General features: G+C 36.1%; 1 protein-coding gene across 2 annotated transcripts in view; it reads left to right on the top strand.

The window, feature by feature from the left end:
- The first annotated feature begins 317 nt into the window (after positions 1–317).
- Positions 318–16650, top strand: part of ADAM7 (ADAM metallopeptidase domain 7) — a 52577-nt gene continuing 36244 nt past the window's right edge. Inside the window, exons 1-7 of one of the 2 annotated variants that reach the window (XM_024996256.2) lie at positions 318–526; positions 1974–2077; positions 5633–5709; positions 9081–9159; positions 10695–10771; positions 14200–14392; positions 15966–16019. In XM_024996256.2, the coding sequence (XP_024852024.1) occupies positions 445–526; positions 1974–2077; positions 5633–5709; positions 9081–9159; positions 10695–10771; positions 14200–14392; positions 15966–16019 (666 nt within the window). In that variant the 5' untranslated portion in view covers positions 318–444. The remainder of the gene's footprint in view (positions 527–1973; positions 2078–5632; positions 5710–9080; positions 9160–10694; positions 10772–14199; positions 14393–15965; positions 16020–16650) is intronic. The other variant, XM_024996255.2, reaches the window with a different exon arrangement.

The following is a 16650-nucleotide window of genomic DNA, read 5'->3' on the forward strand; positions in this document are numbered from 1 at the left end:
TATTTGGCTAAGAAGAAAAGTTCTCAATATTTCTATCTACTTTATTTTATCAAATTTTCCTTGACAGTTCTTACATGTGGCTTTCAGCATAGATGACTTTCTTCCACCACAGTTTATATGAACATGCTTCAGTAATTTTTTCCAAGACAAATGTGATGTTTTCATTTTAAAAATAATTTAGTACATCTGGAGTCATATTTGTAACAGGTATAATATAGGGATCTCTGTCCAGCCCACTTCCTCCACCACCACCATCTCAGTGGTTGCCTTTAATTAGTACATGACGTCCACCCTCCAGGTTTTAGCCTAAAGCACCTCACAAATTGTGTAACACGATAAGGAACACTCCTTGTGCTGGATCGAAACTGTCTGTCTGTCTGCTAGGGTCTTCGTCCTCTCTGTGGCAGCAAGGACCAAGAACTGTGCGCGTCTTTTCTCAAACACATGTGCCCCAGTTTGCCAGAATCATTCAGAATGTTTCCCGGGAGTTTATGTTTCATGATTTTACTCATTTTTCAGATTAAAGGTATGTGTTAATCTTTTTATGATAGTTTTCTTAGTATGCTATGAGGCAACATCTCTTTTGTCACCAAGTTTAAATTGTAAATGATAAAATATTAATATTCACTGATTTTGCTGAAAACATAGCATAGAATTTGGACTAGATTATGTTTAATCTTGAGATTCAATAGTTCTATAAAACATTGTATTAATCTTAAGTACTCTGATAGATGGTGAGAAGGATTTTACTGAATATCTGCAAGGCAGCAGACACCATGTTTGAGCAAGCTCCGGAACTTGGTGACAGCAGGGAAGCCTGGCATGCTGCAGCCCATGGAGTCACAAAGAATCGGACATGACTGAACGACTGAACTGGAACTGAGACAACATGTTAGCCATTAGCCACTTTGTGTATTAGCATGCTTAAAATTCTATATTATCTCCATTTAGCGGTAAGAAAATTGAGATTAATATCTGTGGATCAGAGAGATTAGATGTATTACTCATTGTCATGTATGTGTGTTCAGTTGCTCAGTCACGTCCAACTCTTTGCAACCCCATGGACTGTAGTCCACCAGGCTCCTCTGTCCATGGAATTTCCCAGGCAAGAAAAATGGAGTGGGTTTCCATTTCCTCCTCTAGGACATTTTCCTAATGCAGAGATCAAACCTACATCTCTTGTGTTTCCTGCATTGGTAGGCAGATTCTTTACCACTGCACCACTTGGGAAACCCCACTCATAGTCATACTGCTAATAAACCAGTAAAACTCTGGTTCCAATAAGAAGAGATTCTAAAAGCCTATGCTCTTTCCTTTACATCACTCTGTAGTGGGGTTGGCAGGGCTCACCTGACAGATGATTACCAATCTGATAGGTAATATAGAGATTATTTTAGCACTGATTCAAAATGTCTAAAATCCCTTTCACATGGGAAAGTCTTACATTTAGCTCTGAGAGTTGTCTTCAAATACAAATGCCCCATAGAGATAAAATCAGTAATTTACATTGAAACAAACTATTGCAGTGACTGGCTTCAACAGGAGGCAGGATCCAGAGACAGGCAGGAGAAGACAAAGGTCACACCTGCAGAATAAAGTGAAAAGATGTAAGAAACTGAAGGACCCCAATCTGTTTGCCTACTTTCCAATGGAATTCTCCAGGCAAGAATACTGGAGTGGGTAGCCATTCCCTTCTCCAGGGAGTCTTCTCAACCCAAGGATCAAACCTGGGTCTCTCACATTGCAAGCAGATTCTTTAGTGTCTGAGCCACCAGGGAAGTCCATATTTTCCTAACTTAGATATATCAGTCTCAATTTCCATACTTGTAAAGTGGGGATGCTCTTCTACCTGGCTGCTAATTGGGAACAAATGAACTCCATGAGAATAATTCTGTTATCCAATTACCATGGATCAATGTTAATGTCAAATATATCTCCTCCACCCCTGGCCCCCCGCTTATATTCCCTTTTAGAAAAGGTCATCCTTGGAGTAGAGGGTCAAGAACTGGTTCATCCTAAAAGGCTTCCTCTGATTCAGAAGCGAGATGTTTGGCACATCCATGAGGATGACATACAGGTATGGGCTTTGATTTAATAAATGAAATGCATTGTTTCGCAGGTATGCAGAGAGCAAACAAGTGCCATATCGTGTCTTTTCTGAGGATTCTTACTCCTCTTAACACATATGCTTGGGTGGAGAATGGTGTGGGGCGGGGAGACCAATCCCTTAATGGATTAGAAAACAAACAAACAAAAAAAGTTCAGGTTTGTTGGTGGGTGGATCCTCCAGTTTACATGAAGAGTTCCACTAACAGTTTTCCAGGCTGATCCAAGACAGCCTCATTTGTTCTGAGCTGATGGCCGTGGAGTGTCCCTCTTGAGCATTTTGCTCTCCCAGTGATCTGATCTGCAGGTTTATTGACCTCACAGATTCTACAGCATGGCTGAACAACTTTCACAGGAATACAAAAGCCTGCTGCTGAGAAGAGTGTTTAATTCAAGTGTTAAAATTTAAAAACATTTAAAATGTTAATCCCGAAAATAATAAATATTTATGTAGAAAATGCACAATACTCCTAATGGGGAGGAAGCTTCAAAATTAGGTTCTTTGCAATGCCCACTATTGTCAAAGAGGACTTCTCTGGTGGCTCAGACTATAAAGAAGGCTGAGTGCCAAAGAACTGATGCTTTCAAACTGTGGTGCTGGAGAAGACTCGTGAGAGTCCCTTGGACAGCAAGGACATCAAACCAGTCAATCTTAAAGGAAATCATCCCTGAATATTCAGTGGAAGGACTGATGCTGAAGTCGAAGCCCCAATACTTTTGCCTGATGTGAAGAGCTGACTCCTTGGAAAAGAAACTGATGCTGGGAAAGATTGAAAGGCAGGAGGAGAAGGGGGTGACAGAGGATGAGATGGTTGGATGTCATCACTGACTCAATGGACATGAGTTTGAGCAAACTCTGAGATGGTGAGAGACAGGGAAGCCTGGCTTGCTGCAGTCCATGAGGTTGTAAAGAGCTGGAGATACTTAGCAACTGAGCAACACTGCATTGTCAAAGACATACAATGATTGTTTTTATTTTTATTTTTAAATTACTTTGTTTAGTTTTTTAAAATTTTTTATTTTGTATTAGGGTATAGCTGATTAACAAACAATGTTGTGATAGTTTCAGGTGAACTGCAAAGTGACTCAGCCATACATATACATGTCAATGACTGTTTTTAGATACTTATTATCAGGCATTTCCATTTTGAGACTTAGGTTTTTCATTTGACCCATGGAGCATCCTGACTGTCACTTTGCCTCTGCACTTCTTGAGAAAGCCGGCCTTTCAAATGCAATGACTTGTTCTCCCTCCACCAAAACAGGAGCTCACTTTTTAGGTTTCTCGGTCACAAGTAAGACACAGTTCAACTTTCCAAATGGTCCCATAAGGCCTCTTTCCCATGGCTTGAGATGATTAAAAAAGTAACTCTCCATCTACTGCCATAAAGTCTATTTTTTTTTTATAATCTCCTTGCAAATAGTTTTTCCTTGATCTTCAGTTCTTTCCTCATCTTCCCAGACCTTTTAATGGTTGGACATTGGTGCTCAGCCAAGAGGTCAAAACCTGCTTTCTACTATCCATTGTGCAAAATCCGGTGGGCTCTTTTGGTATCTATTGTCTGAAGACTTAATCCAGACTAAGATGAAAAGTTCCAGGATGAACCTACAAAATAAGCCTGGACAGGGCAGGAAATATGAGTTTGGAGCATCTTGCAGCTGTAGAAAGTAACGAAGTTCTCAAACAAACCCAAGCTCACATTTATGGGAATGTGTCAAGAAAACAGAGGGATCAACAGAAGGATCTCCTAGTTTCCAAAAGAAAAATTTGAGCAACAAAGTCAATAATGTGGTTTTAGACCATAATGCAAAGTATCAGTCAATATCCATGAGCCCATATTTGCATAAAAAGTGATTGAACAAGGAAATTAATGAGGGAGAATAGACAAATCTCTCTTAAAGAAGAATCAGAAACTTGATGCAGAAATTCACCCCCCTCCCCAGGAGGTGGAGCATAGCACCCCACCTTTGAGCATGGGCTGTACTTCATGACTTCCTTCCCAAGAGTAGATAGAATAATATGGAAGAAAGAAAAAAGTATAACTTACAGTGAAGAAGGCTGAAAAATGTTGCCTCAGTGAGATGGTCCAGGTTAACATCAGTAATAAGTCATATTGACAGTATGTTCTTCTGATATGATGCTATGAAAAATGACATTTGATTTTGTTGTTTTCTATCAATTCTCCATAACTCCAGTCTAAACATGAGAAAAACATCAGATAAACCTAAACTGAGAGACATCCCACGAAAAACCTGACCAGTATCTTTGACCAGTACTGTTCAAAACCATCAAGGTCATTAGAAATAAGGGAAGTCTGAAAAATTAACACGATTTAGAGGAGCCTCAGAAGAAATGACAATCCCATGGACAGAGGAGCCTGACAGACTATATAGTCCATGGGGTCACAAAGAGTCAGACACAACTTAGTGACTGAAAACAACAACAACAAAAGGATATAAATTGAAAAGTCATATACAAATAAAAGGAAAATATCATTTTCAAAAGTAATCAAAAAGAACAATTTATCATAATGTTATCATGTCATTATTCAAAAGACTTTTATTAGCAACAATATCTAAGGCAAGGAAACAAGAATGACTATAAATTTCTGTTGAAATTCTAATTTTGAACTTCCTTTATTCAAAGCTATTTGGTAATATTTACCAAAAGCTTTACATTCCCCCCCCCCCACATTGTTAATAGTGAAATTCTAACTGCAGTGAATATCCCAAGTGAAATTTCTAATATAGATGTAGATTAAATAAGTTCATTTTGTGTCTTCAAGTAAAAAAAATACGCATACTGTAAAAGAAGATATATTAGAACAGGAAATGCTCATGGTCATGATTTATTTTTATGTGAAGATGTAGAGTATAGGATAGTGTATACCAACTGTTAAGAATACATAAACAGAAGATCCAGGGGAGTAAAACTATAAGGATATATAGTAACTTGTATACCTCTGAATTAGGGGAAAGTATGCATTTTTTTTCATTTAATTTCATTTTATAACTGGAGAAAAAGTCCACCAAAATTAAAAAAAAATAACTTGACAATTATCCTGCAATTAAAATAAATAAATTTTAAAAACTCTACTCCAATATAAAATAAAAATTTTAAAAATAACTTGGGGGGACTTCCCTGGCAGTCCAGCGGTTAAGACTTCACTTTCCGATGTGGGGAGGCTGGTTGGATCCCTGGTTGGTGATCCAAGCTCCCACAGGCTGAGATCTTTGGATCCTGGCCAAAAAAGTAAAATACAAAGCAGAAGCAATATTGTAATAAATTCAATAAAGATTTTTAAAATGGTCTATGTAAAAAAAACTTAAAAAAATAACTTGAAAACAAAATTTTTCATAGAAATTCAGCTTTATCAGTATTTATTATTTTGCCTGAAAGGACTTTTGGGTTGCTGGGTAGAATGTGAAAGATCTGTAATTTTCCCCTCTACCTACCCCTCTACCCACCACCAACACAGACTCAAGGGGCACACATTTAAGTCACATGATGGATACTGTTTTTCAGGAAGCTTATGAAGAAGAATTGTTGTATCAACTAAACCTAAATAGAAAAATCTTAATAATTCACCTTCTAAAATCAAGGTAAGTTCTATGATAATTCAATACCTTATAGACATATTAGTCTATAGTATCCTAGTTTTCATAAAAAACTTCTGGTAAAGTGACTTCCTTAAGCCCTTCTTATGTATATGTAATCTGAATTCTTACTCTTCTAAAATAAGCTTGTATCATTTCAACAATTTAATAACATTTAACAACAATTATAGATACTGCTCTCCTGTTCCTAAATTACTTCCTATCTGGGGCACCTGGAGTATGCTCACTTTAAGGGCTCATACATTAATGCTTTGGAAATCAGTGGGACAAAATAAACTTGAAAACTAAATTTTTTTTAAGTGACTTCTAAATTATTGAAAATAGACATCAAATAGAGTTCTGCTGGAGAGGACTCTAAGGGATGGGAAGAATTTAGTTTATCAAGTTATTTTGTGTACCTTAAATAATTCTAATGCATTAAACTTTCTTCAGTAGCTCTCTTCACAACTGTTGCTGCTGTTTTTGTTGAATTTCCACTTCTTTCTTTTCCGTTGGTCCTACACACAATAGCTCTTCCTCCCAGCCTCAAGCATTGAAATCATGAAGAATTGTCAAATGAGTAAAATATAAGGATAACTCCACTGAAGAATTGAGACTCTGGCCTATTAGCTAAAAAAATAAAGTAAATAAATAAACAACAACAAAATCTCCTTCCACTTTGAGTCTCCCACTGGACAAATGTACAGAAATATGAACCTAATAACATACTTATATTGATAATTTGTTCAAAATCTGCATATTCTAACATCCTCAGGATGGAAGGAAGCTAATATTTGTTGAGAAATTTCTATGTGCCTTTCCTCAAAGTTCTGTTTTAGTCCCCAAAAGTTCTGAAAGTGTTAACCTCTGCATCCGTTGAAATGTCCACATGGTAGTTTACACTGATTGATATTTGAATGTTAAACCACACTTGAATCCTTGTGATAAAACCCTCTTTGCTGTATTCAGTTCACTTAGATTTTGTGAAAGGTTTTTGAAACCATGTTAATGATGAATATTATTAAGCATTTCTACCTTTTTGTGATGTTTGTCACATTTTTATATTAACATTATGTTGGCCTCAAAAATGAGTTAGGAAGTATTCTCTCTTCCTATATGTTCCAAAAGATGTCAGTTTTAGAATGCTTGATGGAATTCATGAATGAAACTACCTGTGCCTTGAGGATTTGTGTGTGTGTGTGGGAGTGGTTTTATTATTACAAATTCAATTTTATTCAGAGAGGGTTATTCAAATTTTTTACTTCACTTTGTATCAGTTTTAAATTGTAATTCACAAGGAAAATGTACATTCATGTAAGATGTCAAATTTTTGGTATAAAGTGTTTTTTATAATATTCTCTTAATATTCTTTTAATGTCTATAGTATCTGATAAAACTTTTATAATTTCTAATGCTAGTAATCTGAGTTCTCCATCCTTTTCCCTTGACAAATCTGAAGAGGTTTATCAATTAGTTCATCTTTTCAAATAGCCAAAATTTGGATTTGCTCATTATTGCTCTAATCTATTTATTTCACAGAATCCATCTATTATCTTTATTATTTAACTTTTCTACTTATCTAGGGTTTACTTTTCTCTTTTTATAGAAACATTTCATCTTTTCTGTCATAAGTATTTAAACTATTTAAAACCATAATATTTCCTTCAAGTATTAATTTAAATGCATCTAAAAAACCTTGACATGTTTTATTTTTATTATCATTCCTTTCAAAATATTTTGTAATTTCTTTTGAGACTTCTTCTTTGACTCATGGATTACTTAAGAGTGTGTTATTTATTTGATACCAATATCTGATAGTTTATGGTATAACCTTTGTCAAGATTTGTATGATATCATTTTTTTAATAAAAATTTATTATAATTTGTTTTATAGCCAAACCTATGTTCTAACTTGTTAAACATATCATATGCCCTTGGGAAAGAAAATATTTTTCAGTTACTGGATGAAGAGTTCTAGGTTGATAGAATTATTTAGATCTTTTATTTTTACTTACATTACTCTTTTATTTGTTCTGTCAATTGCCAAGGGATGAGTATTAAAAATCCAATTATGAATTGGAATTTTTATCCTTTGAATTTTTAAAACAATTGCTTCATGTATTCTGAAGCTTAGCAGTTAGACTCATACATATTTATCGTTTTTTCTTTATGGTGTACTGACTCTTTTCTCATTATGTCATTATAAAATGTCACTTTTGCTGGGAAGTGTATTTTACCTGATATTAGTACAGTTTAGCTCTGTCTTCACATGTTTACTGTTTCCATAATGTACAGTTTTTCATCCATTTTCTTCAACCTACCTGTGCTTTAACATTTAAAATGTGTCTCCTGTAAGATGGCAAGTGGTTGGTCACTGCCTTTTAGTGACTTCTGACACTATTTCTAACTGGAAAGTCTGATTTCTAATTGGCAAGGTTAAGCTATTAATATTTAATGTAATGAATGATACATTATAATGTTATGAAAGAATGATATGGTTGTATTTAATTTCTGTTTGTCTCTATTTTTGTTTCTCTGGGCTTCTTTTCCTACTCTTCTTTGGATCTTTGAATTATTTGACTTCTTTTTTACTTTATCTACTGGCTTTTTGTTTATCTATTGTCTTTTTAGCAATATCTCTCTGCTTTAATTTAAAGTTTTTGTTTTGGAGATTAAAATATATATTTACAGTTAATATTGTATGAAAGTGAAATGAAGGTCTCTCAGTTGTGTCTGACTCTTTGCAACCCCATGGACTGTAGTACATGGAATTCTCCAGGCCAAAATACTGGAGCGGGTAGCCTTTCCCTTCTCCAGGGGATCTTCCTAACCCTGGGATCGAACCCACATTGCAGGCTGATTCTTTAACTTCTTTACCAGCTGAGCCACAAGGGAATATTGTATAATTTTTTATAAAATGTAAAACCTGCAATCATTTTAAGTCCATGTGTCATATGTACATGATACATATATCTTAATGCACATTAACCCAACAGATATATATTTTGATAAAATATATACTATATATATATCATATATACATATATGATATATAATATCACAAATATTTTGCATTAATTTTGGCACTTAAGGCAAGAGATTTTTCCTTAGATAATGTTTTTCCTAGGTTCTTCTCAAAATGATGCAGTTTTAGAACTGCCAGGATCTTTTTCTGTTTATTTTGTTGCCTGTACCACACCCTGAAATCTAGATAGAGAGTCTTCTCATGTGACCGGGATTGATTTTGCTTATCTTTAGCATAAGAGGATCTTGCTGAGAATTGAAAGCAGCCTAGAGGCATCTCTCTCACATAATAGGCTTTATCTGTTTACTTATTAGAATAAATGAATCTCACCATCTCCCTGTCCTCTTTTCCAGGGAGCTTTTAGCCTTAAATTACAGTGAGACGTACTACTCCACAAAAGGAGAGGAAATCACCAAACATCCTCAGATCACGGTATCTTACAGGACCTTCCGCTGTCTCTTCTTTGAAAATATTTATTTCCTTGCGTAATTTTGAAACCTTTCTAGCTTTTGAAACCATTCTAGTAGTTGCAGAAAGCGTTACATCAGAATCAGAAAGTTGCGGGAAGTGTTAGTTAAAAAATAATAATCATAAATAATCTAAAAAAATTTTAAAAACTGAAGAGTTAACTTGGTTCTAACAACTCATGAGAGCTTCTAAGCACTACTGTCCACTTGCTCCTCCCACTAACACTGGTCAAAGAGTGTGGAAAATACATAGAGTAAGTATAAAATTAAAAAAAAAGAAATTAATCTTGCATTGACTACCATCACTGAATGATCCTAGAATAGAAGCTATGATCCTCTGAATGCTAAAGGAGGCTGATCACTGCCTAACAAGCAAATCAATGACTGCTAATGTATCTTATTGATTTCTTTGTACCCCAAATGGTGTTAAGTCTGGAGGAAGGGTAAAACAGGACTCCAAAGAAGTATGAGGTACCTGATGGAGTAGTAGTTAAGCTAAAGGATAAAACTTAAAGATATGGAACAATTTTAAAACTCCATCTATTTGACTCTTATGTGAATAAAATCCCCTTGCCCAGTCCTTCTGATGCACCAACACTGAGTCCTCTCTTTCATTCTCCAAATGAGTTTTGGTTCATTTACTATAGTATTATTTCAGTGGATACATGTTCTGTTTTTATATTTATTTTCCATTCCAGAAGATGCCCACTGAAGCCTTCTAGCCAAGGATGACTTTATTCTCTTCTACCAAATGTATACTTTTTAAACCATATCACCTCTATTTAAGGCAGTTATCAGCTATGAAATTTAAGTCATCATGCACTCTTTGTAAAATAGAACAGTAAGAAAGCTGGATTACATTCTTCTACAAAGGGAGTGGATATTAGTCTGTGAGGGTCTGAGGTTTAGGGCCATAGAAATTGTCACACATAGACAGGAACTGAACAGAAGGAATTGATGGAAAGAGAAATTATTGGTGGAATCACCATGAATGGAGCACCAAGGAGGAAGTAATAAAGATATCAACTGATTGAAGCAGAGAGGCAGGGAAGTCATGAAGGAACCTGGTTAAAGAGTGAGACCTGATTTTTGCGATCATCAAAAACTGATTTGATTTCATATGCAACAGGGGGAAATGTATAATGATAGCACAGGGAGGGTAATTTGATAAAGATATTAAGATGGATTAAGGAATAATATTTCTAAGTAAAAGGGTCACACTTCTAAGGTTAGCATCAACTCATAGACTGTTAAAATTGTGAGGGAAGAATTTATATACTGTTTTAAACAAAATAATCAAGCAATTAAAATAAAAGAATTCTAAAGTAGCTTTAAAATCTTCCAACACAAGAATGCAGTGAATGAATGCATTAATGAATATAAGTGTAATTTGTGAAAATAAAATAATTATTATTATTATGAATATAAAATGTATATATATTAATATTTATATAATACCAAAACATGTACTTTTGTCAATAGCCTCTTCATCTCTTTTAGGATCACTGTTTTTACCAAGGATCTATCTTACATGAGTTTGATTCTGCTGTCAGCATCAGCACATGTCATGGTCTGAGGTATGCACTGTATCTTTCTACTTAAATGAGTTATTCTATGAATTTTCAAAGACATTCTCTTTTATTTTTTAATTTTTTTATGTTTTATTTTTTGCTTCATTCATCTGTTGAGTTTATTTTAAATTTTTTATCTTATTTTTTAACTTTACAATATTGTATTGGTTTTGCCATATAACAAAATGAATCCGCCACAGGTATACATGTGCTCCCCATCCTGAACCCTTCTCCCTCCTCCCTCCCCATACTATCCCTCTGGGTTGTCCCAGTGCACCAGCCCCAAGCATCTAGTATTGTGCATCGAACCTGGAATGGCAACTCGTTTCATATATGATATTATACATGTTTCAATGCCATTCTCCAAAATCATCCCCCCCTCACCCTCTCCCACAGAGTCCAAAAGACTGTTCTATACATCAGTGTCTCTTTTGCTGTCTCATATACAGGGTTATTGTTACCATCTTTCTAAATTCCATATGTATGCATTAGTATACTGTATTGGTGTTTTTCTTTCTGGCTTACTTCACTCTATAATAGGCTCCAGTTTCACCCACCTCATTAGAACTGATTCAAATGCATGGATTGGAAGAATCAATATAGTGAAAATGAGTATACTACCCAAAGCAATTTATAGATTCAATGCAATCTCTATCAAGCTACCAATGGTATTCTTCACAGAGCTAGAACAAATAATTTCACAATTTGTATGGAAGTACAAAAAACCTCAAATAGCCAAAGCAATCTTGAGAAAGAAAAATGGAACTGGAGGAATCAATCTGCCTGACTTCAGGCTCTACTACAAAGCCACAGTCATCAAGACAGTATGGTACTGGCACAAAGACGGAAATATAGATCAATGGAACAAAATAGAAAGCCCAGAGATAAATCCATGCACATATGGACACCTTATCTTTGACAAAGGAGGCAAGAATATATGATGGATTAAAGACAATCTCTTTAACAAGTGGTGCTGGGAAAACTGGTCAACCACTTGTAAAAGAATGAAACTAGAACACTTTCTAACACCATACACAAAAATAAACTCAAAATGGATTAAAGATCTCAACGTAAGACCAGAAACTATAGAACTCCTAGAGGAGAACATAGGCAAAACACTCTCCGACATACATCACAGCAGGATCCTCTATGACCCACCTCCCAGAATATTGGAAATAAAAGCAAAAATAAACAAATGGGACCTAATTAAACTTAAAAGCTTCTGCACAACAAAGGAAACTATAAGCAAGGTGAAAAGACAGCCTTCAAGATGGGACAAAATAATAGCAAATGAAGCAACTGACACACAACTAATCTCAAAAATATACAAGCAACTCCTACAGCTCAATTCCAGAAAAATAAACAACCCAATCAAAAAATGGGCCAAAGAACTAAATAGACATTTCTCCAAAGAAGACATACAGATGGCTAACAAACACATGAAAAGATGCTCAACATCACTCATTATCTTTTATTTTTTTTAAGACACTTCATACAGAAAAATTAATGGCAAAAAACATACTGTATATTTTTGGCATGAATATCCAGCCTAGCCCATTTTTAATGTTCATTTTAGACAAAAAGGTACAACATGCTCTAAGCAAGATTGATTTTTCAATATATGATCAAGGGATTCAGAATTGGAAGATAACTGATATTTATCCAGCTTGGCCTCTCATGTTATCAGTCAGGATACTGACATCAGAGATTTGTTCCTAAACATTAATTTTGCTGGTGGTTGAACTCTGTCCAAAAACAGGCCTTCTACTTCCTAATCCTATACATTCCTACCACATCACAGCACAATGCTTCACAGCTTTTTACTAAATTAGGCAGTGTTTCCAGTCTCTGGAAAGTAAAAAAGTCAGAAGTAAAGCCTATATAAGATGTCTCTAGCTCTCGGGCTCAAGGACAAAGGAAGAAGATGTTGGGAGGCAAAGTAGAAAAACAAGAAACTTGTATCTTCATTTATGAGGATTTTACGTGTTCAGTTTTCAGTATTTGCAAGAATAAAAAACCCTTTAACAACACAATTACCACATAGCAGTGTCTGTACCTTCATATATTTACTCTTTAATTAATACATACAAATTCACAAAATTTTTGCATGAACTCAGACTTTCCAGGGGTCCTCCCCATGAGTGGGAATTGCTACTCTACTCATGCTTCAGAGGAAAGATGGAGCTGTCAAACTTCTGAAATCCAGATGAGTTGTCTCTTAGCAAAGAGTCACATGCCATATCACCTCTCGTCGTTGTTGTTCAGTCTCTAAGTCACGTCTGACTCTTTGTGATCCCATGGACTACAGCATACCAGGCTTTCCTGTCCTTCACTATCCTCAAGGCTTTGCTCAAACTCATGTCCATTGAGTCAGTGATGCCATCCAATCATCTCATCAGTATATCACCTCTTATTCACTCAGAATACCTGGCTACCTGCTGACATGAGGCCTTGACTCCACTTTCTTATTTTTTTAAATTTATTTATTTTAATTGGAGGATAATTGCTTTATAATATGTTTCCCTTTCTTAAAAAGGCAAACTCCATAAAGTGGAACAGAGAAATACTGTACTAGAAATATCAATAACCTCAGATATGCAGATGATACCACCCTTATGGCATAAAGTGAAGAGGAACTAAAAAGCCTCTTGATGAAAGTGAAAGAGGAGAGTGAAAAAGTTGGCTTAAAGCTCAACATTCAGAAAACTAAGATCATGGCATCCGGAACCATCTCTTCATGGCAAATAGATGGGAAAACAGTGGAAACAGTGTCAGACTTTATTTTTTTGGGCTTCAAAACCACTGCAGATGGTGATTAGAGCCATGAAATTAAAAGACGCTTACTCCTTGGAAGGAAAGTTATGACCAACCTAGATAGCATATTAAAGAGCAGAGACATTACTTTGCCAATATAGGTCCATCTAGTCAAGGCTATGGTTTTTCCAGTGGTCATGTATGGATGCGAGAGTTGGACTGTGAAGACAGCTGAGTACCAAAGAATTGATGCTTTTGAACTGTGGTGTTGGAGAAGACTCTTGAGAGTCCCTTGGACTGCAAGGAGATCCAGCCAGTCCATTCTAAAGGAGATCAGTCCTGGGTGTTCATTGGAAGGAATGATGCTGAAGCTGAAACTCCAGTACTTGGCCACCTCATGCGAAGAGTTGACTCATTGGAAAAGACTCTGATGCTGGGAGGGATTGGGGGCAGGAGGAGGAGGGGACGACAGAGGATGAGATGGCTGGATGGCATCACCGACTCGATGGACGTGAGTTTGGGTAAACTCCAGGAGTTGATGATGGACAGGGAGGCCTGGCATGCTGCGATTCATGGGGTCACAGAGTCGGACACAACTGAGTGACTGAACTGAACTGAACTGAATGTAGCAGTAAAATGAGAGAGATTTTAAATAGACATTGTATTCCCAATTTCCACAGGGGGTTCTTCAGGGTGAGAGATCAAAGATACCTTATTGAACCAGTGAAATATTCAGATGAGGGAGAACATTTGGTGTTCAAATATGACCCCCTGATGCAGCAGCCTGCCAATTATTCTTGTACAGAGCTCAACTTTACCAGGACAACTATTCCAAAGGGTAATACTAAATCCCTGGAAGATTCCAAAATGGAAGTGAGTGCTTTATTTTTAAATCATTTTTATCCCATGTCAAATGCCTCTTATTTTTCTTCTCATCTCAAGACAGAGATTATAAGCCCAATGAAAGCAGTGTATATGCTACCTGAATCTGACTCTTCACTGTTTGAAATCTGAAATGTCAATTTTTTGTTGTTCTTATCTTTATAGGAAGTGTTCATTTCCTATAGCAAATCTCAGTTTGTCTCACCAAGTTCAAAGAAGGTGGCTATCTACAACCCTAAATATATAGATTTATAGTATTAGAGCTAAATGTGGTTGGAAGGAATGAAATTTACATCTTGAAATCGCTCCTAAATATTGTCTTTTCTTTCCTTGTCTTTCTTGCCACATATTTTTGGGGAGGAGTTGCTGGTAATAAACCAGATTATCTCCCTCACATCAAGCCAAATAGTCTAATTGTTAAGGTGGAATTTCTAGTGGAATGACACTACAGTGATAGTCTTCTGTGTTTTAGGCTTTTCTATACTAGCTCATTGGAGAAGGCAATGGTACCCTACTCCAGTACTCTTGCCTGGAATATCCCATGGACGGAGAGGCTTGGTAGGCTGCAGTCCATGGGGTCGCAAAGAGTCAGACACGACTGAGCGACTTCACATTCACTTTTCACTTTCATGCATTGGAGAAGGAAATGGCAACCCACTCCAGTGTTCTTGCCTGGAGAATCCCAGGGACAGGGGAGCCTGGTGGCTGCCGTCTATGGGGTCGCTCAGAGTCAGACACAAGTGAAGCGACTTAGCAGCAGCAGCAGCATGCTAGCTCATATCATCTTAAATCCCCAAAAGGTGTTAGCCTTAAAATCTGTGAGTGTTTGTCTTCTTCACATATCCATGGTTTAGACTGTGTCTGAAACTTTCTAGATGCCTAAGAGGAGTTTTCTGATTAAATCAATCAATTAATAAATGATTAGTTAGCTCAGAAAAGAATAACTTAGCCAAATAGTTGAACGATATGCCTCTGGTTTATACTCAAGAGAATATGCATGTACCTAGCACCTGATACTGAAGGCTGAAAACTTAGAATTTCCTGAAACTGTGTTTTATAAAATAAAGACCTATAATTAGCAATGTTTTACAAGTTTCCTTGGAATTGAATTTCAACAAAGGGAGATTGGGAGACAGAAGAGTAGAAGGAATAGGGTCAGTCCTATTGACTGATTTTATGTCCTACTCTCAACTATAGATGGCCTTTTTTTATATGAACTTACTTAGTAAGTGTTTACTTTATAAAAGAAAAAAAAAAACTAAATGTTAAAAACTGTATTCATGATTCCTTACTTATAATAACTCTTATTTTACCTGAAAGACTAAACAAAGAAATGAAGGAATATAAAATATGGAATGTTGCTTCAGTTTCACTAAAACCTGATGAATAGAGCCACATGTTTTAATAACATAATGGGTTTTATTTACCTAAATTTCTAGAATTATTAGATATATTCTTGGACCTCACCTTACATACCAACATTTTTCACCTTGAAAATTTTAACTTAAAATGTTAAGATAAGAAATATTAACCATACTTCATTTAATTTTCCATACATTTCCAGAGCAAGGAGAAAGAAAAGCATATTGAACTATTCATTGTTGCTGATGATAACATGGTAAGTTTTCACTTAAACATTTGCTGTCTATTGTAGTTGTGATCTTTTAGCAAAGAGAAAGTAGTATTTTCATCAGAATTTCATTCCAGGTTCAAAGTTCTGTTTTTAGCTTCCCCGGACATATGTAAGAGACTATAAGGTCCTTTGAGTATACAGCAGACTAAGTCAAAATAGAACCCTCTCTCTCCATTATGAACATATGGAAATGATAACAACTTACAAAAAAATTGAAAATGTGTTTACAGTCTATACGTGGGTTTGTGCTCAATTGCTCAGTCGCGTTTGATTCTTTGCCACCCCATGGACTGTAGCCTGCCAGGCTCCTCTGTCTTTCCCAGGCAAGAATGTTGGAATGTGCTGCCATTTTCTTCTCCTGGGGATCTTCTTGACCCAGAGTTGAAACCTGTATGTCCTGCATTACTGGCAGTCTCCTGCATCACAAGCAGATTCTTACTGCTAAGCCACCAGGGAAGCCCAAGTGGAGAGAAGTGGGGTGGACCACAGTTTCTTGTCCTTCTCCATCATATCTCTGGCTCCAGGATGATCCTTGATTATATGCTCCTGAGCCTGTGGCCACCATGGATACAGGAGGGCTGATGAAGTTGTTGTTTTTTGCAATATAGTGGTTGCT

This window comes from Bos taurus, chromosome 8 (genome assembly GCF_002263795.3).
Source record: "Bos taurus isolate L1 Dominette 01449 registration number 42190680 breed Hereford chromosome 8, ARS-UCD2.0, whole genome shotgun sequence".
Lineage (NCBI taxonomy): Eukaryota > Metazoa > Chordata > Mammalia > Artiodactyla > Bovidae > Bos > Bos taurus.